Source organism: Molossus molossus, unplaced genomic scaffold (genome assembly GCF_014108415.1).
Source record: "Molossus molossus isolate mMolMol1 unplaced genomic scaffold, mMolMol1.p scaffold_m16_p_13, whole genome shotgun sequence".
Classification (NCBI taxonomy): domain Eukaryota; kingdom Metazoa; phylum Chordata; class Mammalia; order Chiroptera; family Molossidae; genus Molossus; species Molossus molossus.
In genome coordinates, this window is record NW_023425348.1 from 67,133,974 (window position 1) to 67,156,675 (window position 22,702).

General features: G+C 39.3%; 1 protein-coding gene across 1 annotated transcript in view; it reads left to right on the plus strand.

Moving 5' to 3' along the window:
• The window catches only part of BBOX1 (gamma-butyrobetaine hydroxylase 1), a 54,527-nt gene that overhangs the window by 26,186 nt on the left and 5,639 nt on the right, over nt 1-22,702 (plus strand). Inside the window, exons 4-5 of the mRNA XM_036259840.1 lie at nt 15,101-15,206; nt 20,308-20,504. Of these exons, the coding sequence (XP_036115733.1) occupies nt 15,101-15,206; nt 20,308-20,504 (303 nt within the window). The remainder of the gene's footprint in view (nt 1-15,100; nt 15,207-20,307; nt 20,505-22,702) is intronic.

A 22,702-nucleotide genomic window follows, 5' to 3' on the forward strand; every position in this document is an offset into this window, starting at 1 on the left:
CTTTCTTCTGTGCACCCACACTCCTAGTGTCCACTCCTCTTCTTACCAGTCTTACAGGCCCCACAATGTGATGTAACCTTAATCACCTCCTTACAGGTCCTATCTCCCAACATAGTCACATTGGGGGTTAGTCACGGCTTCATCATATACATGTTGAAGGGACACAATTCAGTGTATAACAGGGGACACAATTCAGTCTATAACAGGGGACACAATTCAGTCTATAACACGTGGGATGGAAGACTGTGTTTCTTCAAGATTTTTATAAAACACTCAGCTTTACAAATGTTAAAGTTCATTAAAGTTTTACCTCCCAAGAGTTGGCAAAAAAATAAAAGTGGGCCCTGGGGGATTGAAACCAGCAACCACGGGTGTTAATAAATAAATAAACAATAAAATAACATTAACATGCAGGCAGTTATGTCTCTGCACTTAAGCAAGTAACAGGAAATATAATGGATTTTAACTTTGGAACAAGAAGCTGTTTGAATAATTATTGCCCGGGAGGTGAAACTCATTAGGGTGAAACACTAACAGCAGGAGACACTGACCTGGAAACAGCAGCATGAGTTTACTTCTAGTCTTCAGGCAGAGGCTCTCCTGAGATGCAGACAATTCTTCTTGGGCTCCTAGAGCAGAGGGTACTGGAAGTGAAAAGGGTCTTCAAAATCCAAAGGTGCAGGCTGGTAGCACACAGGCTGCATTCAGATGGGTTTTGTTTGGCCCCCACAATGTTACAAGAAAAATGAAATTTGCCCTGGCCGGTTTGCCTCAGCGGTTAGAGCATTGGCCTGTGGTCCAGAGAGACCGGTTCGGTTCCTGCTAAGGGCACGTACCTCGGTTGCAGTTTGTCCCCTGCCCTGGTTGGGTCATGCGGGTGGCAGCCACTGGATGTGTCCCTTTCACGTCGATGTTTCTCTCTCTCTCTCCTCCCTCCCTCTCTATCTGAGCAAAAAAATGGAAAAATGTCCTCAGGAAAGGATAAAAAAAAAATTTAAATTCATCATCAGTGCTTTAAAACAGGAAGATTTTACATTAAATATGGATCTGACTTTCCTTGAAGAATTAAGTCTGGCCTCAACTGAGCCTAAATTCCTACATGCCAGCAACCTGCTGAAACTCAGTAGAGGCTGCCCCTTGAAGAGAGCTCGGCTCACTCTCCAGTTCACCATAGAACCTGCCAGGCCCAGCTAGTTTTTGAGTTTGCCACCCTCAGCTATAGTAAGACCTCATCTGTTGATCGACAGAAGATTGAAAATATTCGATGACTTGCCCCCAGTGATTTCAGCAAGTTAATTAATTGCAGAAGATGCTATATTTAGATTTCGGTGACGCAGCCCCTCCTTCTATTCCATGGATGTCTAAAATAGGTACCTTCCCTACATCTGTAAGAACTGGAACGGCCTTAGTGATCACAGCAGCTACAACAGGCAAACAAAAAAAGAGGAAAAGCCTTGAAATTACTAAGAGCCTCAACTGTATTATTTGTTCTTTATCTAAATTTGACAGCTTTCTGAAATAGATACTATCCCCCATTTCACTCAGAAGGAATTAAATGATAACCCATATTCCCACAGGTAGTTAACAAGGAACCAGGGTCAGGACCTGGGTCTTTTCTCTCCCTGAGCTTCTAAATAAATAAATAAATTTATTATTGGCTTCCTAATTCATATCACTGTCAATACTATAAAGGAAAAACAGAAAAGATGCTTTTAGTCATCAGATATAAACAGAACATTTCAAAACAAATCTTTTCTGCATTGTTGCACTTAACCTTCATTGCTGACAGCAGACTTTTTGTAACTATGCCAACACATTTCACAATTTCATAACAGTGGCCACACTGGGGGCACTTTATTGTAGTTCCCCAACTCCCATCCCCATCCATCATGGAAAGGTCAGAGTCCAAGTCTTGATTTATGACTTCTGTTTGTTTGTTTGTTTGCTTGTTTTATTGTTACAGATCATAAAAATATAATTTGGCCACCAGTCTAATATTGTGAAATTTATTGGAATACTAAAAGTTTATTGTCAAAATAAATCAAACCGCCTTCTACCGTTCCACTTCCTTTGTCCAAGACCAGCGCATCGGACCAGATAGGCTTAACCTACTCAGTCTCCCCTTCCTCTGATGATCACGTTTCTCTCCCGAATCTCTCAAACGACACCACAGGCCACACACAGGTGCCTTTCTTGCCACCTCACTGCTATGCCCACCCCTGGTTATCAAGATCTCTCTTTTTGAGGGGTACTTTTTCATTTCCTATCTTATGAACTTACAGAAAAGGACAATCTTGTTGCTTTGTATTTGTTTGTTTGCTTATTTGTGGATTTTATTTTTTTTAAGAAAATAAGAAAAGTGAGTATTTTCCCTGATGTTATTTGTCTTCTACGCTCCTTTCCATGGTAATGAGGGAAAGTGATATTAAAGTTTGGGTAATATGAGATTTAAAAGAATAGGGAATATTTAAAACAATGGTTCTCAGCCTAGGCTGCACATTGGAATAGCCTATTTATTTATTTATTTATTTATTTATTTATTTTTGTTTGTTTGTTTTTTATCCTCACCCGAGGACATTTTTCCATTTTTTGTTTTAGGTAGAGTGGGAGGGAGAGAGAGGAACAGAGAGAGAGAAAGAAACATCGATGTGAAAGGGACACATCGAGTGGCTGCCACCTGCACGACCGACCAGGGCCGGGGACAAACTGCAACCGACGTACGTGCCCTTAGCGGGAACCGAACCCAGGTGTCTCTGGACCGCAGGCCGATGCTCTAACCGCTGAGCCAAACCGGCCAGGGCTGGAATAGCCAATTTAAAATCAAACTGATTCGCCCTGGCTGGTTTGGCTCAGTGGTTTGAGCATCAGCCTGCGGTCCAGAGAGACCCGGTTTCGGTTCCTGCTAAGGGCACGTACCTTGGTTGCAGTTTGTCCCGGCCCTGGTTGGGTTGTGTAGGTGGCAACTGCTCAATGTGTCCCTCTCACATCGATGTTTCTCTCTCTCTCCCTCCCTCCCACTCTATCTCAACAACAACAACAAATCAAACTGATTGGCTTAGTCAATAAGCCAATCAGCGAAAGACAGATACCACATGATCTCACTTATTTGTGGAATATAATGAACAAAAAAAAGCTGATGAACAAAATAGACCCAGAGACATAGAAAGGAGTATGGTTCAGACTGACAAACTTCAGAGGAGGGGAGTGGGGGTTATGGATGAGATGAACCAAAGAATTTATATGCATGTATGCGTAACCAATGGACACAGACAACAATGCTTGGGGGTGGGGATAGGGAGAAGAGTGTATGAGGGGGAAAGGAGAAACATCTGTAACAAAAATAAATTAATAAAAATTTTTTTAAATCAAACTGATATTTGGGTCCAATCTCCAGAGATTTTCTTAGTAGGACCTCAATTTGGCCTGAGTATCAGGACTTCTGAAAACTCTGCGGGTGGCTCTGAGGTGCAGCGAGGTTCTAAGCCTCTGGTTGAGAGGAAGGGGTCCTTTCAGGGAACGCTGGTCTCATGGGCAAAGAACTTGGGTGCTTCCCATCCTCTGAGCTCTCACAATTATGTACACTAAGTGACATTTGTCATGTGTGTCTTTTTACTGTTCTAATGCCCGGATGTGACCTGTCTCCACAACAGAATCAAGAGCGGCCTTAATCAGGGTCCCTCTCTTTCACATCTTTGTTTCTCCACTGGCCGAGTGCCTTACTCTTGTTTGAAAAGTAACTGGTTGGTGAGTGAGTGCACGCAATGAATAAATGAAGCCAATAAATAATGGAGGAGGAGGACTGCCGGAATTAGGGGAGGGCTAGAGAAAGGAAAGGGGTATGGCTAAAGGAAAACTTTGCTTTTTGTGCGGATTTTTCAAGGAGATTGGTTTCTGCTCTTGCTCAGGTGCCAAAACCAGAATTAGTGTGGTGTTACTACTTTATGCGTGCCTCCCTAATGAACTATTATCCACCTAGCACTTTCCATTAAAATAGGGGTGTATTCGGAGAATTTGAATTGTATGGGTCTAAAATGAGAAATACAATATCTATTTTTGGTTTTTGGCTATCATCTCAATTATCAAAGGGTTGATTGGATAAACAAAAACAGTAGATTCCAGCACTTTGTGCAGCCTCGTTATATAATGGGCAAAGAATAAATGTTTAATGAATAAATTTAAAGAATAAATGTATGCCTGGTTGTTTTTAAAGGACTACAAAGCAACGGATGAATGCAGTAATCATTAGAGCTTTTTATAGCTATAAAATTATGTTCAACTACTAAGTCAAAAGGGTACGAATGTTGAGGACAAAAGCACATGACATGATCCACATCTGTATTCTCTCAGATGTTTGTCATGATTTTGTCAGTGCATCATCTAACTATACTTTTTCTCACACAACCATGTGAGATGCTCAGAAACCTAATGCCTTGATGATGAAAGCATTCCTGGGAGGAAAACAAGAGTTGCTAAAGAAACTTCCACTGTCAGTGTTATCAAATATATATATTTGTGGGACAGCACATAAAAAGATAACTTCTTTAGGGGGATATAAACCTTTGATTTGAGGGCACTGTAGTTTTTACAGGGTAGAGCCAAATGCCTCATCCCCTGTTCCTGACCCCCATCAAAAACAATGGAGAAAAATAGCTTTCTGTTTTAAAGAAATTATCTGAATTTTATGACATAACTTAACCCAACAGAAAACAGTACTAGCTCAGAGCCTCGCACACTTCTCTCTCAGGAAATTTTAATTAAAGGGTATGTATGCCAAAACATGAGGACTTCTATTGGTCAGAAAATCAAAAAGTCTTTCTTAGCATTGTTGACATTTACCAGTCCTCCGTTAGAAAATGAACCTCATGACCAACTCTGAGTCACAGAGTTAAGTCATTCAGAAGAGACTACAAATTTCAGCCTTTGCTAGCAAGTCTGCCTTCTTTCCAGAACAGAGCCCAGAAGTTCAGATTTTCTTCTTTCTAAGAACGTTTCATTTGCTGACACAGCAAGTTGCACTAATGTACCTGTAGCAATGATTAGACGAACAAGAATAATGAGATGAAGATGAAAAAAATAAGTTTTTCTGAAACACTAGCATCAGGAAGAAAGTAAAATCGGTGATAGACAATGAGGAAAAGGGGTAAAAGAAAAGGAACTTATGAATCTTGGTGCTACTTCAGTTTTATCTTGTGGAAACAAGCATGGAAGCTGTGGAATTGCTCAATAAACCTTCTAATGCCGCAAAATGTAGATAAAATATAAATAAATACTGTGGGACACTTAGTTCCAAAAAAAATTGAGGACCCAATGCCCCAAAGAGAGAGAACATCTGTATCCCATTACTGCCCAGAGAGCTGCCCATCGGACCAAGGGAAACAGTTGAGTCCTGGCTTCACCACCAGCTCTTTGGAAGTGGGAAGTTGATCCAAATTTTCATTGAATTTCCTGGAGCTCTGGGATTCTCCTCAGCCGAGGACCCTCTTCTCTCTACAGGAGTGTGTGAATACCTGTCATGCCCTTTGAGGCCTTTAGATGAAAATTTTCTGGAGAAATGTCGAATTCCACTACCACTGCCCAGCTTTGCATCTGCATGGGTGCCTTGCATGCAGGCTTCACGAGATAAATAAAATAATGTCACACGGGAAATGGTCATGGTGGGCCCTTTGTCAGACATGCCAGCCAGTCCAGTTAAGAATGAACAAAATTGAAATGGCTTCTGGGGAGTATAGTGTATCTCCCTTCCAGGATTCCCTGAATTTGTGCGAGCGTTGCTGTAGGCCAGCCAAGCAGCGTCCCACACGGTGGGTTGTCCTAGAGATGGAGGGTGCGTGAGCGAACAGTATTATTGTTCCTAGGCCTCCGGGCCCTTAGAAATTGCTACTGCCATCAGCACTGCCTCCAAAACTGACTTCGGAACAGCTACTTGCCTGATACACGTTACCAGAGAACATTTGTGAAGTGTAGGGCCTGGACAGGGAAAGAAAAACAGCAAGTTTACCCATGTTGTTGAAGTTCCAGCCAAGAAATTGCTTGAGAAAAACCACACGGCCCATCTTGAATAAAAATGGCTTCTGAGTTATGAAAAAAAAAAAAAACAACCTAAAAGCAATTCAGACTTGGGAAGAAAGCAAAGCAAACTTGTCTGAGTTCTGAATTTAGTTGTAATTCCATCCTACTTTGTAAAAAATTCACACTGGGATTTCTTAATGAGTTGTTTTAAGATTTAATACTAACCATCATGTTTGACTTGGGGCAGGGGCCTTTAAAATGCGTATTCTTGTGAGTATTAGGGTTTCCTACGCAGAGTTACAAACTATGTTCTTTTGGCCATTGTGAACCCCAGGTTATGTTATCAGCCAAGAGTCAGTCTCTGGGGTTCCCTTCGTAATATCAGGTTTCGTGGTAATTAAAGTTGCTGCCAACAAAACCAGTTGAGTATGAGGTCATCTCATGAATGAAAGGAAAAATAACTTCTGTGTCTTATGCTCCTCTAGAAACCATTTGACGAAATTTATAAGATACCTTAATAAGGCAGTTGCTTCTTCACAAGTCCTCTGAACCCCATTGCCTCTTTGGTTATATTCTCAGCAGCCAAGATAAACAGCCGTTATTATTGGGATGGGAAACATAATATTTTTCCCTTTATTGATCTTAGAGGAGAGGAATGAGAGGAAGAGAGAGAGAGAAACATTGATGAGAGAGAACATTGATTGGCTGCCTCCTGCATGTTTCCCACTGGGGACCTGGCCCACAACTCGGGCATGTGTCCCAACTGGGAATCGAACCAGTAACCTGTTGGTGCATGGGTCGACGTTTAACCACTGAGCCACACTGGTCAGACAAAATAATTTTTTGTTAAGCACCTTTTATGTGCTAAATATTGAGCTAAATGCCTTACCATCATTACCTTGAATCTTCATGATTCCAATAAGGAACATAATCCACCTTTTAAAGGTAAGAAAACTGAGGTAGAACCATTAAGCTGCAACTCAGGCTTACTTCATTCAACAGTCTGCAAACTTCCTACTCTGAAAGTTTGTTGTCATCTAACATTTCCCCTATTGTCCCTAATGCCATAGTAATGTTGACTATCAAATGTGGCTTCTACTCATATTTATAACTCAGATGCTAGGGAATAATTTGACAGGATAATATAGAAACTTCTTATACTAAATTATAATACCAGAGACAGAATATTAATTCCCTTCCCCTCTATTGAGTTCAATTGTAGCCAAATGTTCATACAAAGGAAAAATGACAATCAACAAAGAATCAGCTACCTTGCCACAAGAGAAAATAAAGTTTATATTTTAATCTTTCACACCAGTAATCTAAACTAGCATCCAATTCTTTTTTTTTTTTTTATCCTCATCCGAGGACATTTTTCCATTTTTTGTACAGATAGAGTGGGAGGGAGAGAGAGAGAGAGAGAGAGAGAAACATCGATGTGAAAGGGACACATCGAGTGGCTGCCACCCTCACGACCAACCAGGGCCGGGGACAAACCGCAACCGAGATACATGCCCTTAGCGGGAACCGAACCCGGGTCTCTCCGGACCGCAGGCGGACGCTCTAACCGCTGAGCCAAACTGGCCAGGGCTAGCATCCAATTCTTGTTCAGGTGAAATAAATTTAGCAGAATTTGACCTCCTATTCAAAAAAAAAAAAATACTACTAAAGGTGCTTCGTGTGGAATTATTTCCCAATACACTACATTCAAAGTTTTTCGTAATGAAGGGCTTTGGGACTTTGGAGCACATTGCTATAACATTTTTCTTTATATTTTCAGAGGTTACTTTTCTATAACTACCTGTCTTTATTTTTACCATTGGGAATATCATTAACATTTTAAGATAAATATTAAAAACACTTCACATGGCAAAATATAATACAGATACATAAAAATCACATACAACAATAGTATAGCTCAATAAATTATAGCAAGGCTTACACTTTTGAATGCCATCCAGGTCAAGAAATGGAACACTGCCAATCACTCCAGAACCCACGCACATATCCAAACCAGTCCCCAAATGTAATGGCTCTTCCGAATTTTATGAAGTGCACAACCTCATGTTCTTTTGGTCTAAAGCATTAGCTCCAAGTGTGCATCACTTGGCACTGCCGCTTGGTTTCTCAACTTCCCAGTTTTTTGGTGTCTGTTTTTTCTTGCCTGCAATTAGTCGTACTAGTAGATACAAATTTAGTCATCAGCACTAGTGCTGTTTCTCTGTAACACTGCTCGCTTTAGTCATCTGAAGCTCATTCTGTCGTAAATTCCTCAGGAAGGACTCATGGGAACAATATTCTCTGAATTCTTGCATGTTGACAACAGTTTAAGGCCCTTATGCTTGAAAATCAAGTTGGCTAAATATAAAATTCTTGGCTCATGACATCTTTAATATGCACCATGGTTTTATTGGTTATCTAATTTTCTTTTTCTTCTTAGTAATTTGATATATATATATATACTTTTTACCTGGATACCCAAAATATATATTTTTAAAGACTGGTAATTTTTCAGACTATGTGTTGTTGGTTGTTCTGGGGAAATTTTTAAGAGAGTTTATGATTTGGTCTCTAAGTATGCAGTTTCAAATCTTTTTTTTAATTTCAAGAATTTTTTAAAATTGTAGTTCTTATTATTTGTTCTGTTCTTTACTTTGGGTTTCTTCTTTTAAGGACTTCTAATATGCATATATTAAATCATCTTTGCCTATTCTCGTTACTTTCTTTCAAATCCTTCTCATCTCTTCGTTTTCTTTAACATTTCAATGATTCTCTTTTATCTTCTGGTTATCTAAAGGCATTATTTGCTGTACTTATTTGATCTTGCATTCCTTCAAGTTTGGTCTTCATTTTTTTTTTATGATTTAAAAACTGTTTCCTGAATATACAGTGTGTCCCCCAAAAATGTATGCAGGGTATCTGTACATTCCATTACATTTTGAAAATGAAATGTATTTTAATAAACACTGGCTTTATGGTTATTCAAAGTTGTGTATATACTTTTGGGATACCCTATATCATCCTATTTTTGAGTTCTACTTTTCATGTAGATTATTTTTCATATATTATATCATTTATTAAAATCTTTTAGTTCATTAGATGTAGCTATAAATAGACGAAACTTTAATCATTTTATGTTGCTAATTTTTATGTGAAATCGGCTTTCTTAACTATTAAAGGGAGATATGATTTAGAAACCTTTTGTAACTTATGGTTTTAAGCCATATTTCAAAACTACGACTGATAACATTCTAAGACCTCCTGGTTCCTCTCCTGCGCTTTCATCTGGGACTTTTTATTACTTTGTCCCCATGAGGCTCAATTCGGAGTTTTGTGGGGGTTTTTCCCTCACATGGAAGCTTAATCATGGAGGGAGTTTGGTAAATATTGAAGAGTTCATGGCGCCCTGACAATGCCAGTCCCTTACACGAACTTCTTGTGCTCAGCTGTACTGGAACGTGAAAATCTCCCTCAGATTTAACTGCTGTTCCCCAATTGCCCTCCTGCACTTTCCAGTAAGTATCTATTAGTGACTTGGGAATTTTTCAGATCCATCAGGTACCTAGCTGCTTCCCTCTGCTTTCCCTCCACGGTTGCTGATACCACGTATTATGACTTTGGAAGGTATATCTATACCCACTCGTTTTGAGTGTGTGTGTTGAGGGGTCATGGATATATCTCGTTCCCTAATTTTGATTAGATTTTGTTCCTGAGTTTTGGGGTTTGCACTCCAGGTGTCTTGCAGGGAGAATTCAGAGAAATTAAAAACAGTGTCAGCATCATAACCTCAGAATCTTCTTTGTGTACTTTCATCTTTATATCTCATGGAGATTTCCATATTCACTTAATGGATGGAGTAAGAACATATCAGAAAGGTTACTTCTGTCTTTCTAGTTTGTGTTTGGGAATATTAATTCTCACCTAAAAATGGTAGGAACTTTTTCATATTTAGGAATAAACACAGTGTAAATGTGTGTTCATAATGCATGGACTGAAAGGTAATGATTGTTTAAAACATAACCTTAGCGACTTTGCCAAGTATCGTTTACAAATAACCGTAACTCTTCCCCTAGAAATAAGACAACAACAATGATGGATAAGTAAAGGAGTCACGACTGAAGTAGACCTAAAATATATAGTTTACACCAGGATTAAAGTTAACCGTCAGAATATCAGTTTTATTATTCAAAAAATGTTTTTCATAGATGGTTAATTGCTAGGAGGTAAAGAGTATGTTTAAACTCAGTTCCCTCATGTAATGAGATATTTTTTGTAAGACTTTACAGGACAATATGGGGAGCAGAAACTTGAAGGGAAGCCGAGAGTAGACACAGAACAAACCTTCTTTGCTTCAGCCCAGACTGAACTTCTCTCCTTCCAGGGGGCCTCCTGGCAAACTAGTTCTGCCTGGGATGACCTTCACTCCTCTGGGCAAATCCTGTTCAGTCTTCAGGTCTCCATATCATCTTCACTTCTTTATGCTCTTAACACCTTGTACTTTAGCTTTGAAAATTACTGATACCAATGTGTCTTCCCCGTGGACTGCAAGTTTCATGAAGTACACGTCTATTCTACTCTCTTCTGCACCCTCAGCCCCTGGCCCACTGCAAGTGTCTCGTAGGTGATACTAGAAAAATAAATGTCTGGAGCTCTGCTGAGTGACAGCATCTGGGAAGCCACGCGTGGAAGTATCACAACTATGGTTACAAATAATACACAGTGTGGTATTCCTTTGGACGATTAACTATGAAATGTTTTGTGTGTCTTAGCTAGAAGATCATTTTGCATGTTACAACTTAAAAAATTAAAATAAGATATGAAGATTGTGTTTTTAGTCCTTTGGGATAAGTGATGATGCTCCGAAGAAGGGATTCTTCCATGCTCTGACAAGGAGAGCTTGCACAGGTCGACGCTGGGGTGGCAGCTGCTGGTAATCATAAATCCAGGTTGCAGATATAGAACTTCGCTTTGTATAAGTAGTGTTTCAAGACCAAAAAAAGATTACAAATAAATCCAGCATGATTTACCAAGTGTCAGCCACGAACCAAAAGAGTATGAAATCCTCAAGGGTAAAAAGAACAAATTTAGCAAAAACAATATTCAAGCATCCCATAAACTCTGAAGGTTTTTAATTTGTCACCAAATACGATTAATATAATGAAATATTATATCTATGACTGGCCATCTGGACAAGGGTGAATCTACTAAACTACCTTTTAAACCAGGCCCATGAAATGGTCTCTAAAAATAATTATTTTAATACACAGAAACTTTTCACAAAACCCTTGAATGGAGAAAAATATAAAGGAAAGTCCTCATTAAATGCTGAGAATGACACCATGTACTTTTAGCTCAGTGTTTTGTTTAAAATAGCATCTTTGGCCCTGATCAGTGCAGCTCAGTTGGTTGAGCATCATTCTGTGCAATGAAAGGTTGCCTGATTGATTCCCAGTCAGGGCACATGCCTGGGTTTTGGGCTTAGGATCAGTCCCCGGTAGGGGGCAAGGCAGCCGACTGATGTTCCACTCTTACACCAATATTTCCCTCTGTCTCTCCCTCTTCCTCTCTCTCTAAAAATCACTAAAAATATTTTTTAGAAAATAACATCTTTGGCCCTGGCCAGTGTGGCTCAAGGTATATGTAGAGTGTTGGCCCGAGTACTGAAGGGTTGTGGGTTTGATTCCCAGGCTTGGTCGGGTGTGTGCAGGAGGCAACCAATCGATGTGCCTCTCTCTCACCAATGTTTCTCTCTCTCTCCTCCTCCCTCCCTCCCTTCCACTCTCTCTAAAAATCAATGGAAAAAATATCCTTGGGTGAGGATTAACAAAATAAATAAATTAAAATAAAATAGCATCTTTGTTTGGTTAGCTTTGTTTAAAACAGCATCTTTATGCCTGGCTGGTGTGGCTCAGTGGATTGAATGTCATCCCATGGACTGAGAGGTCTCAGTTCGATTCCCAATCAGGGCACATGCCCGGATTGAAGGCCTAATACCCAGTAGGGGGCGTGCAGGAGGCCGCCAATCCATGTTTCTCTCTCACATCGATGCTTCTAGCTCTCTCTCCCTAAAAAAAAAGAAAAAAAAAAATCAATAAAAACATAAATCAAACAGCATCTTTGGCCCGGCCAGTGTGGCTCACTGGTTGAGCATCAACCCACACACCAAGAGTTTGCCGGTTGGATTCCCGGCCAGAGCACATGCTCAGGTTGTGAGCCCGATCCCCAGTGGGGGGCATGCAGGAGGCAGCCCATCGATGTTTCCTCTCATCGATGTTTCTCTCTCTCTCTCCCCTTCCTTTCCTCTCTAAAATCAATAAAGAAAAAATATTAAAAAACAAACAAATAAATAAACAGCACCTTTGGCGAAAGCAGGATTGCTGGGAGCACAGCAGCGAGCATCTGTGCCACTGGGGTAAGATGCTGCGCTCAGCCTGCCTCTCACTTTCAGAAGAATCTGGCCCTGCCTCCGCTGCAGTCATGGGAATTCTCGATAATCCTCTTGAGTTGTTGCCTACTTGGAACACTTTAAAATATGTCTCAAGTGAGAAGTGCGTGTAAGTACATCCTCGTCTCACTGAAGTGCCACAAGTGGGCTTTTACAAACGAGTTTCCACACAGGCCGATGGATGGTGTTTGCATTTATTTCTGCCGTGTCTCACTGGGGATTTGGATTTGAGAAGGATAAGTAGAAGCCTAGCGTCACAGTCAGCAGCAGCCCTCTCGGCGTGATTCATTCCCACAAGGAAAGGTAGACCAAATGACATAGCTAGGATTTCTCCAGACTTATGCTACAACCATTAGGAGAATGTCTTGTGATTGGACTGGTGAGCTCCTTCCTGGGACATATCATTATGTGTGAGCACAGACGTTTAGACGACACACCCCACACCATGCCTAAGATACTTTAGGACTAAAATGTTTATCGTCTCCTGCCAGTTAGCTCAGAGGGCTGGAGGACTGCTTTGACGAAGTCATGTCACAGGCCCCTTCCCTGGGGAAGCCAGTTAATGTCAAACAAAGGAGAGAGTTGTTCCCTGGCTAACGCTCCAACTTCCCTTCTCAGCCAGCCCTTGGTTGCAGCAAGACTCAGTTAGTGTGCCCTTGATCACGGGGGGAACCAAGAAAGAGAATGGATCAATGCACAACTATCATCACTTTTGAAAAGAAAATTTAAATATAGTCATTTCTTACTGACTGTGTCAACAGCATCCTCTGCTTGGTCAGAAGATATTATCTCTTCTGCAACTTGATAAAATTTGTGTTTTTGTCACCTTAAATCCCTTCCTATGTGTTTGGGATGCTGATGCTGACAATATTCTGAATCTATTATATGTGTGCCATGAACTACATGGAGCTCATGTATTTCTTGGCTACAGTCACTATATGTACCGGGTCACTTGACTCAGACTTGAAGTGAGTTGCAGCAGGCTATATATACTCCATTTTTCACTGGGTCTCTTTGCACTTCGTGGCCACAAGTAGATAGCTCTTCAACCTTTATTGAAATATATACCAGGCTTTCCATCCAGCATTTAAGTGAGAAAGAGAGAGAGAGCATGCACACAAAAAGGTAGTATTACTCTCAACCTCAGAAAATGGGGAGAAAACCCAATTTTTTGTCTTCAGATTCCTCTGCCTAAAATATATGTCCCAGAAATTCATCCTTCTTCTTCCCTGATTTGATCAAATCTCTGTGAAAAATTCCAGCTCTTTCCGGAGTACTTCTCAAAGCGACATCTCTGCCGTGACATTCTTGGAATCCTTAGCTCTTTTCCTGGCTTTATCTTTCTGTAGCATTTATCTCTGTGTGGTATTAGACTTGGTAATTATGTTTGTCTTTTTTGGTTCCTTTAGCTCTATTGCAAAACAATGCCTGGAATAGAATAGGTGTTCAACATATCTTTATTGAAAAATGATTTAATAAATGTGAACATAGATTAATGAATAGACATTATAAGAGCAATAAAGTGATGTGCATATATAGTGACTTTTTTTCAAACTGCCTTGGAACTCGGTTTCCTTCCAATTCCCATTGTCTTAATCCTCTGAGGGAAAAGCCTCACAGAATCTCAATAACGCTTTCTTTTCTTTTCACGGGGTTGCAAGTAATTCATAGTGTTTTTTGTTAACTAATTAAAAAAAAATTTAAGCCAAGCTATTTTTTGCTAATGGAGGTAAAGTTGACATAACATAAAATTAACCATTTTAAAATGTACAATTCTAGGTCATTTAGTACATTGACAATTTGTGAAACCATTACCTCTCTCAAGTTTAAATACATTTTTATCAATAAAAAACTAATCATTCATCTAAGAGTGATACAAAATGAATTTATTACATTGAAAAATGGTAAATAAAGAGAAATAATCAAGCATGTTTCTCATCCCTAATATAAACTATTATATGGGGAAATCAAATAGTAGTTGAGAGAAAAGTAGATCTTATTAAAAGTGCACAAACATTACAAAAAGAAAGACACCTAGACATTCTGTGTCTTGGAATAAATGAAAATAATGCCATTTCATTTTAGCAAAGAGAGAAAACAGAATCTGTCTAAGCCTCTGCATTTAGCTGCCCATTTTCCAGAAACACAGAAGATAGGAGAACATATTGAACTATCCATAACTGTGCAAAATGGGAAGAGACTTCATCATAGGTAAGAGGTTTTAGTTTAGAGTGATGGAAATGTTTTTGCAACTAGATAGAGAGAGGTAGTAGTTACCAGCATTAAAAGTGTATCAAATGCCACTGAATTATTCATTTTAAAATGGTTCATGTTATGTCAATTTCACCTCAATAAATCATTTATAAAAAGGCATGAAGCCTAAATTTCACATACACCTCTTTGTAAACTCTGTGGAATAGACAAACGGATCCTACTTTGTAGAGAAGAACAGCAATGAGGAAATGCTAATTCAAAATGATTGCTTTAGACAAAGGAAGGTCAGACTCTCTTCCCTGGCTCATCATCATTATGGTAATTATTTCATAAAATGAAGTTTCCATTCCCCCCATGTATCAAGTTCGTTCTAACACATTTCCTCTGGCTTAGGTACAGCCTGTTTAAACATATGTGTCTTGTATTTTACAGACATACTTGGCAGGTGCAAGACAAAATTGCCGCAAACAATGTGGCTTACACAACTGGGAAGCTGAGCTTTCACACTGATTATCCAGCCCTCCATCATCCACCCGGGGTAAGGTGAGCCTCAACATGTTCCACAGGGCAGGCCAGGAACCAATATCCTCTATTCTGAGCCTAGAAGATCATATTATATAGCTAATTTGTCTTAGCCAGATCTTTTTTCTCCAAACACAATCCAAACTCACAATATCTCCATACCTGAACCCTGAATAGCTTCTCATTCCCAAAGGAAGAAAGATTTTCATGTATATTTTTTAACATGTTTTATTCCTTCCTGTAACCATTGGTACTTTTTGCTTCACCAAGACATTTTACCACAGCAGTACATCCTGAGGTCTTTTTGCACATTTACCATTCTCAAGAGAGTTAAACAAAATAAAATAAAACAAGGGAACACAATGCAGAGTTTTCCCCCACAACATCATATTACCATCATTCATATTAGTTAGCTAGTACTGCAAAAGCAAAAACAAAAACAAAAACACACTCGATAACTTAGTAGTTTAAAATAACAGCCACTCACTTAGGTCGTGTTTTCAGTTTGGGCAGCGTTGATCTGCGCAGTGCTGCTGCTGAGTCGCCTGGCTGGGGGCTGGGTAACGGAGGTGGTGGTTAAGATGGCTCATCCCTGGACCACGTGCACTATCAGGTTATCCTCCAGCCGGCTAGCTCAGGCAGGGCTTCTAGAGAAAAGCCAAATATACAAAGCCTCTCAAGACTTGAGCTAGTAATCAACACCATGTCACTTCTGCCATGCTTTTCGGTCAAAGCAAATCATAAGTTTCACTCAGATTCAAGAAGTGAGGAAGTGGAGGTCACCTTTTCTGGGGAAGCTGCAAAGGCGGACTACAGGGGTGTAAATGCAGCAGAACCACCTCGGCTGGTGTTGGAACCCTTCCACCTTCCCATCTCTCAGATTCCTCCGCAAGGAGGGAGATGTTCAGCAGGGAGCCACAAGTCCCCCAGGAGAACGTCTAGGACCCCCTTCCACAATGTTATTACAAAATTGTCATTTTACTGAACCGGCTACATTTTTACAAAAGCATAATTTTGCTGAACCAAGAAATAAACAGGAAACTACCTTGGGAAAGGTAGTCTCTATTTTTAGAACTAAATTGGACTGAATGAAATATTCCACAAAAAATCTATATCTTCAAGGGTAATTGGAAGTGGAGATTTGGGACAATTCTCTGGTTAATGAAGGTAAAATGGGTAAAAATCAAAATTAGTCTTTCTTTTCCCAACATGTCGACTGAACACACTTCCTCTGTGCCAATATTCTTACCCACTGTCCTCTCCAGTATTAACTAACTAGTCTAGAAGATGACTTCATATTGCATTTATTTATTTTTTCGCCACCATTTATCCATCCTCATTATGCCCTCTTCACTTCCACCACCTTCCTTACCCCCTGAAACCACCACACTGTTACTAAATGATACTGAAATAACCACTATAGTCACCTTTTCGGGTGGGGTTTGGGGGCAAGAAGAGACATGTGTGTGATTTGTTCCAATTGTGATCTAGAAAGTTTCTAAAACCCTTGGAGTTAAAAGCCAAATTACTCAGCTCAGTCATCTGGTCAAGATAGGTTGGAGAAGTTAGATGGGATAAAGTTTCAAAAATTAGACTAGAAAATACAAGCGTCTATTTGAATTTTTAAAATTATCTGCTGTTTTTTATGAGTTTAGGTTTTGTATCTCGGTTAAAATGAAAAATCTGTGGAAAAGTAATTAAATGACTTCATATATATTCCTGAGGTATAGTATAATGCTTAACATTTTCGCAGCATTTTATACTCTTTCAAGGCATCTTTGCTTATAATACTTTGTCTAATATATTCCTTCAAGGTAGACAGGATGGTTCATGTCTTTTTCATGTCAGATGAGGAAATAATGTACCACAAGGTTGAATACATTCATAGGGTGACATCTGATTAATAGAGAACTTGAACTTCAACCCTGTCTCCATCCTTCACTTCATTACATGGGTCTTGAGTTGCATTTTCTAATTTCCATACTTTATATAACGTGATGATTATTTATAGACATACATTACAAACCCTTTAAATACAGGAACTTAATCTTGGACTTCTCTATATCTCGAGACTCAACCCAGCACCTTTCATGCAATAGAGACTTGAGAGATATGCGATAAGTAGGCGAAGAAATGTGAAGGTTGTGCCTGTCTCCATCAGCAAATGAAACACCCAAAGTTAAGTGACTTAATAGAGATTTTTAAACTACACCATGATTCTGGAAATGTCTAGAGTCTAGCAGAGGAAGAATTAAAATGTAGGCACTGTTTGTGTATTGCTTGAGTTTCCATTTTGAACGATTGAGGGGTTTTCGCCCCTACGTTCGAGTGTTTTTATAACCAACAGAACTAGTCCGTGTTCCTTTAGTGCAGACGGAATGGTCTGGATACGTTACCTGTTGAGAGTTCCGTTTGATGGATTTGGATCATGTGGGGCAGGGATGAGGAGACATGGCTTTAACGAAACACAGATGTTGTTTCGCTGACTCCTTTGTCTGGGCCAAAAGTCACATGCTGCCATAAAGCAACATTTAGAAAGAAAATATTTTTGGTTCTGAATGACTTACATGAAATAAAATTGGGTTTTATACACATCAGGCATATATTTTCCTTTTGAATTAGCAGTAAAAGTGTTGTCTGGCTCCATCTCCTTTTTTTCTTTCATAAGATTGCATTAACATGTAAATATACACGGGAAGATTATTACTTGGCTTTGCCATATGTAAAAGACATCAGATGACCTTTTTTTAAAGATTTGTGTTTGAAATATTCTATGACTTCATTATGGCACACTCTAACAAAATTTAAAGAACACCAATTCTCCCAGAGACAAAGTGATGCTATCGTTTTGCCTTGGAGTTTGGTTGACTTGAAGTTGAGATTTTCATTTCTTCTTCTTTTTAATTATGTTCCACCCCCTTATTGCCCTGGTGATTAGAAGATTTTCCACAATGACTTGGTCAGCTTAGGCACATGGTTGTGGGTATTTTGGGGCTTTTTTAGTTTAAAAAAAAATGGCATCAGTTTAAGGATGGAATTATTATTCATTTAGAGCAGTTCTCTCCTAACAAAAGAAAATAAGGCATCATCAATTAAAAATGAAAGTTTACTTTTACAAAGAACATAGACACACACCACACAATACTGAATTATTAGGAGCGCTGTGAAGAGATTTCTCTCTTTATAGGAAAGGAAGTTGCTGTATGAGGATTTTGAGGCAAATAGACCAAAGTTTGGCTACCAATGTTACCGTGTATCAGCAGAGTTTTACTAAATGGCTGAATGTTTCAACTCAGATCTCAGTTTTTTTACCTATAAAATGGAGATGAAGTATAAAATTTTAAGAACCATAGTGAGGACTCGGTAAATGTAAATTATACCATCATAGTTTGAGAACAAGAACGTATAAGATTTAAAACATTGAGCCCTGGCCGGTTTGGCTCAGCGGTTAGAGCGTCGGCCTGTGGTCCAGAGAGACCCGGGTTCGGTTCCCACTAAGGGCATGTACCTCGGTTGCAGTCTGTCCCCGGCCCTGGTTGGTCATGTGGGTGGCAACCACTCGATGTGTCCCTTTCGCATCATTGTTTCTCACTCTCTCTCTCTCTCCTTCTCTCTCTCTCTCTCTTCTTCTCTCTCCTTCCCACTCTATCTGATCAAAAAACGAAAAAATGTCCTCGGGTGAGGATTAAAAAAATAAAGAGATTTAAAACATTGAGAAAATACATGCAGTGCTGACAGGACAGCAGGATTTGTGTCCTAGACCTGTGCTATGTCACACTGTAGTCACGAGCCACAACTGACAATTTAAAGTTTACCTTAAATTATTTAAGATTAAATAAAATCTAAAAGCTCCTTGGTCATTCTAACCACATTTCAAAGGCACAATGCCGTGGAGGGCTAGTGCCTACAGTTGCATCATCACAGGAAATTCGAATGGACAGCGCGGTTCTGGATAGTCTATGGAGATCCGCAAACTACATGGATACTTTCCCCACTTGTAATGATATCTCCCTAGTCTGGGTATTATATCATATTTGTCTCTTCCTTTCTATACAAACTGTCAGACATAGGTTTTTATTTTTATTTCACTCGGTAAGAATAAAGTGTTCACAGCTGAATGGTGTTAGTTTCTCTAAGCAGAAAACCAGCGTCTAAATGTAGGAATTAAACATTTCCTCTTATCCTTACACATGACCTGTTGCATTAGACTCTCTCACTGGTTCACACCTTAACCAATGCATCCCATGTAACTCCACTGGATTGATATTCTTCACTTCAGTCTTTACTTCCTTATGCAAAAGCCTTTAACGATTCTCCTCTGAGCACAAAACAAAGTCCAATATCCTCCATCTGACGTTCAAGACTCTCCTTGATGAGGTTACAAATTAATTTTCCACTTGCAGCTACTATGCCCGGGTGTGACCCTCTACTGCAGCTAAACATTTTGATGCCCGGTGAAGTGTGCATTTTTGCATACCCATCATCATGCCACCTGATTCTCTCCATTCTGGTCTACATATTCAAAATCGTGTCCCTCCTCCTTGACCCAGATTAAATCCCACCTCCTTTGTAAAGCCAGCATAATGTCCATAAACACTCCAACATGAGGTGCAGGCTCCTGCAGCTATTATCATCTGTGCTTTTTGTATACTAATGAACATGTCTTCAGCTGTAATGTTTGCATTATAAAATATTGATGGCAAGCAACTTTTTCTCCCCAGCCCTTTTGTCTGCTGACACAAAGACAGATTTAAAAGGTTTGGCTCAGCAATTAGAGCATCAGCCTGCAGACTATAGTGTTGTGGGTTCAATTCCTTGTCAAGGTCATGTACCTGGATTGCAGGTTCGATTCCCCAGTCCTGGTCGGGGTCATGCAGGAGGCAACCGATCAATGTGTCTATCTCACATTAATGTTTCTTTCTCTCTCTCTCTCTCTCTCTCTCTTTTCCTCCCTTCTATTCTCTCTTAAAAAATAAAAAAATAAAAAAATTAAATTTAAATTTAAAAAACAAACAAAAAGGTTTGTCAGTTTCAGTGCATCTGTAGCTTTCTTTTTTACAATGTCAAAAATGTAAGTACATGTCATTTTAAAACCTATTTTCTACTTCTTTTTATAGGTTCAGCTTCTGCACTGCATAAAACAAACAGTCACGGGGGGTGATTCGGAAATTGTGGATGGATTTAATATATGCCGAAAGCTCAAGGAAAAAGATCCTCGGGCATTCCAGATTTTGTCCTCCACCTTTGTGGATTTCACAGACATTGGAGTGGATTACTGCGATTTCTCGGTACAATCCAAACACAAAATTATAGAGTAAGTGTTATTTATAAATAAAACAAAAGCAAAAACTTCATTAACCTAAGGCTTAAACAGCAGAAAGCTTCAGTTAACTCCAGAGCTGTGCTTTTTATTAACTCTTTAATGCAATTTTAGAAGGAAAGAGAAAAAAAGAGAGAGAATCTTTTCACCATAAATAAAATCTTTATCAAATTTCATAAAATCTTCTGTTCTCAATCAGTATAAGAGAACTAACTAAGACTTTGTGTACACTTAATTTTTATAACATTAATTCTACATAGTTATAATCTATATGGCTGTACTAGTCAGAATACTTTCAGCCAAAAGTAAAAGAATCTAATGCATTAGACAGATCCAGGAATTAAACAGCCTTATCTGAAATTGATCTCTTTTTTCTTCACCTCTTAGTTTTGCCATCCTTTGTGTTGGCTTCATTTTCAAAAATAATCAATGCAAGTTCCAAGTTTTCATTATTCTAAGAGCTGGTAATCACAGCACAGAGAAAGCACTTATTTCCCAATAGCTACAACAAAGCTAGATGACTCACTGCCCAATTCAAGTGTATCCTTGAAGTAATCACCATAGACAGTCAGACACTTAGGATTAGCCATTGTTGGGTCACATGTTCAGCTCTGGAGCAAGGACAGCTTCCTCTGAACCACATGGGCTGAGAATGAAACAGGGATGTCTCCCCAAATTGATGCCAACTAAAATCATATGTTCCCTATATAGAACATTTTGTGTTCTCTTTTCATTTGATAGTGTTTGGTCATAATTGTTTAGATCTACAAAGGCCACAAATGTACCCTTGTATTTGAAAATTAATTTACATTGTGCTTCTAGGACATGGTTTATTTAATAAGATCCCATTGGTGAATTTTGGGGTGTTTCCAATTTTAGAATTGAGTTTATAGTCTTCTTTCAGGAGAAATCACCAAATAATATAAAAGTAAAGTCATTTAATAAACAGTCAGATTTCCACTATATTAACTCATAGAGCCTTCATTTATTCATTCAATAAATATTTATAGAGGCCAGCCCCTCTTCTTGGTGCCTGGCATACATCAGTAAACCAAAGTAAGAGTCCCTGCCCTTACTTCGGTTACAGTCTAACAGAGAAGGGGAGAATTGCAAATTTTAAAACAAATGTGTAAATTACAATGAACGTGAAAACATTTTCAAGTACTGAAGAAAAAAGGCACCATAGGGCAGGATAAGGAGAATCTGTAGAACCAACGAATTACGGAGGGTAGAACTTGCACCATTAAGTAATTAATGTGTCAAGGAAGAGCTTTACTGAGTAGGTGATATTTGAGCAAAAAGCTAAAGGAATGAGGAAGATGCCCAGAAGATTAGTAGTTTCCTGAAACAGCTAGAGCAAAAATCTAAGGACATGCCTGCGGCAGTCAAGGCACACAAAGGGCCAATGCACAGTGAGTATTGAGACAGGAGGGCAAATGAGGTTAAGTTCATGAAGAGACTTGATAGCCATTGTAAGTCCTTGGCTTTCTCTCTTAATGAAATAGGAAGCTGCTGCAAGACTTGGACTGAGAGACATTTACATGTATACACATGTATATACATTTTATCTATTTACTTATTTGAATTCACGTACATTTTAAATCCATTATCCTGGCTGCTGTGTTCAATGGAACATAGAAGAGCAAGGAGAGGAACAGGAAGACCAGTGAGGAAGCGACTGCAGGACTTTAAGTTAGAGAAGGTGCCTTGCACATGAGTGGTCCAAATAGTGATAGTGGGAGTGTGGAGAAGGGTTCATTTTGGGGTATATTTTGTAGGTCAAAACAGCATATTTTTCTGACATAGTAGATGAAGGGTATGAAAGAAAGACAGACATCAAAAACAAATTCTAGTTCAGAACATCGTTTTCTAAGAGGTCAGTCATTGAGGCAGGAAAGAAAAGAAGTAACTCATGGAATCCTAGTTTTAACATGACAGTTTCCACTGTTCAGAGTTACCTTAAAAACCTACGTGACCCGGTCAAGACAGCGGGTAGGTAAACGCGGTATCCGTCATCACAACCACATCAAAGTTACAACTAAACTACAGAACAACCATCATTCAAAACCGCCTGAAATCAAGCTGGATGGAAGTCCTACAACTACGGAATTAAAGCAGCAGCCACATCCAGACTGGTAGGAGGGCTGAGGGGACGGGCTGGTCCCACACCCACATGTGGTGGATAAAAATCA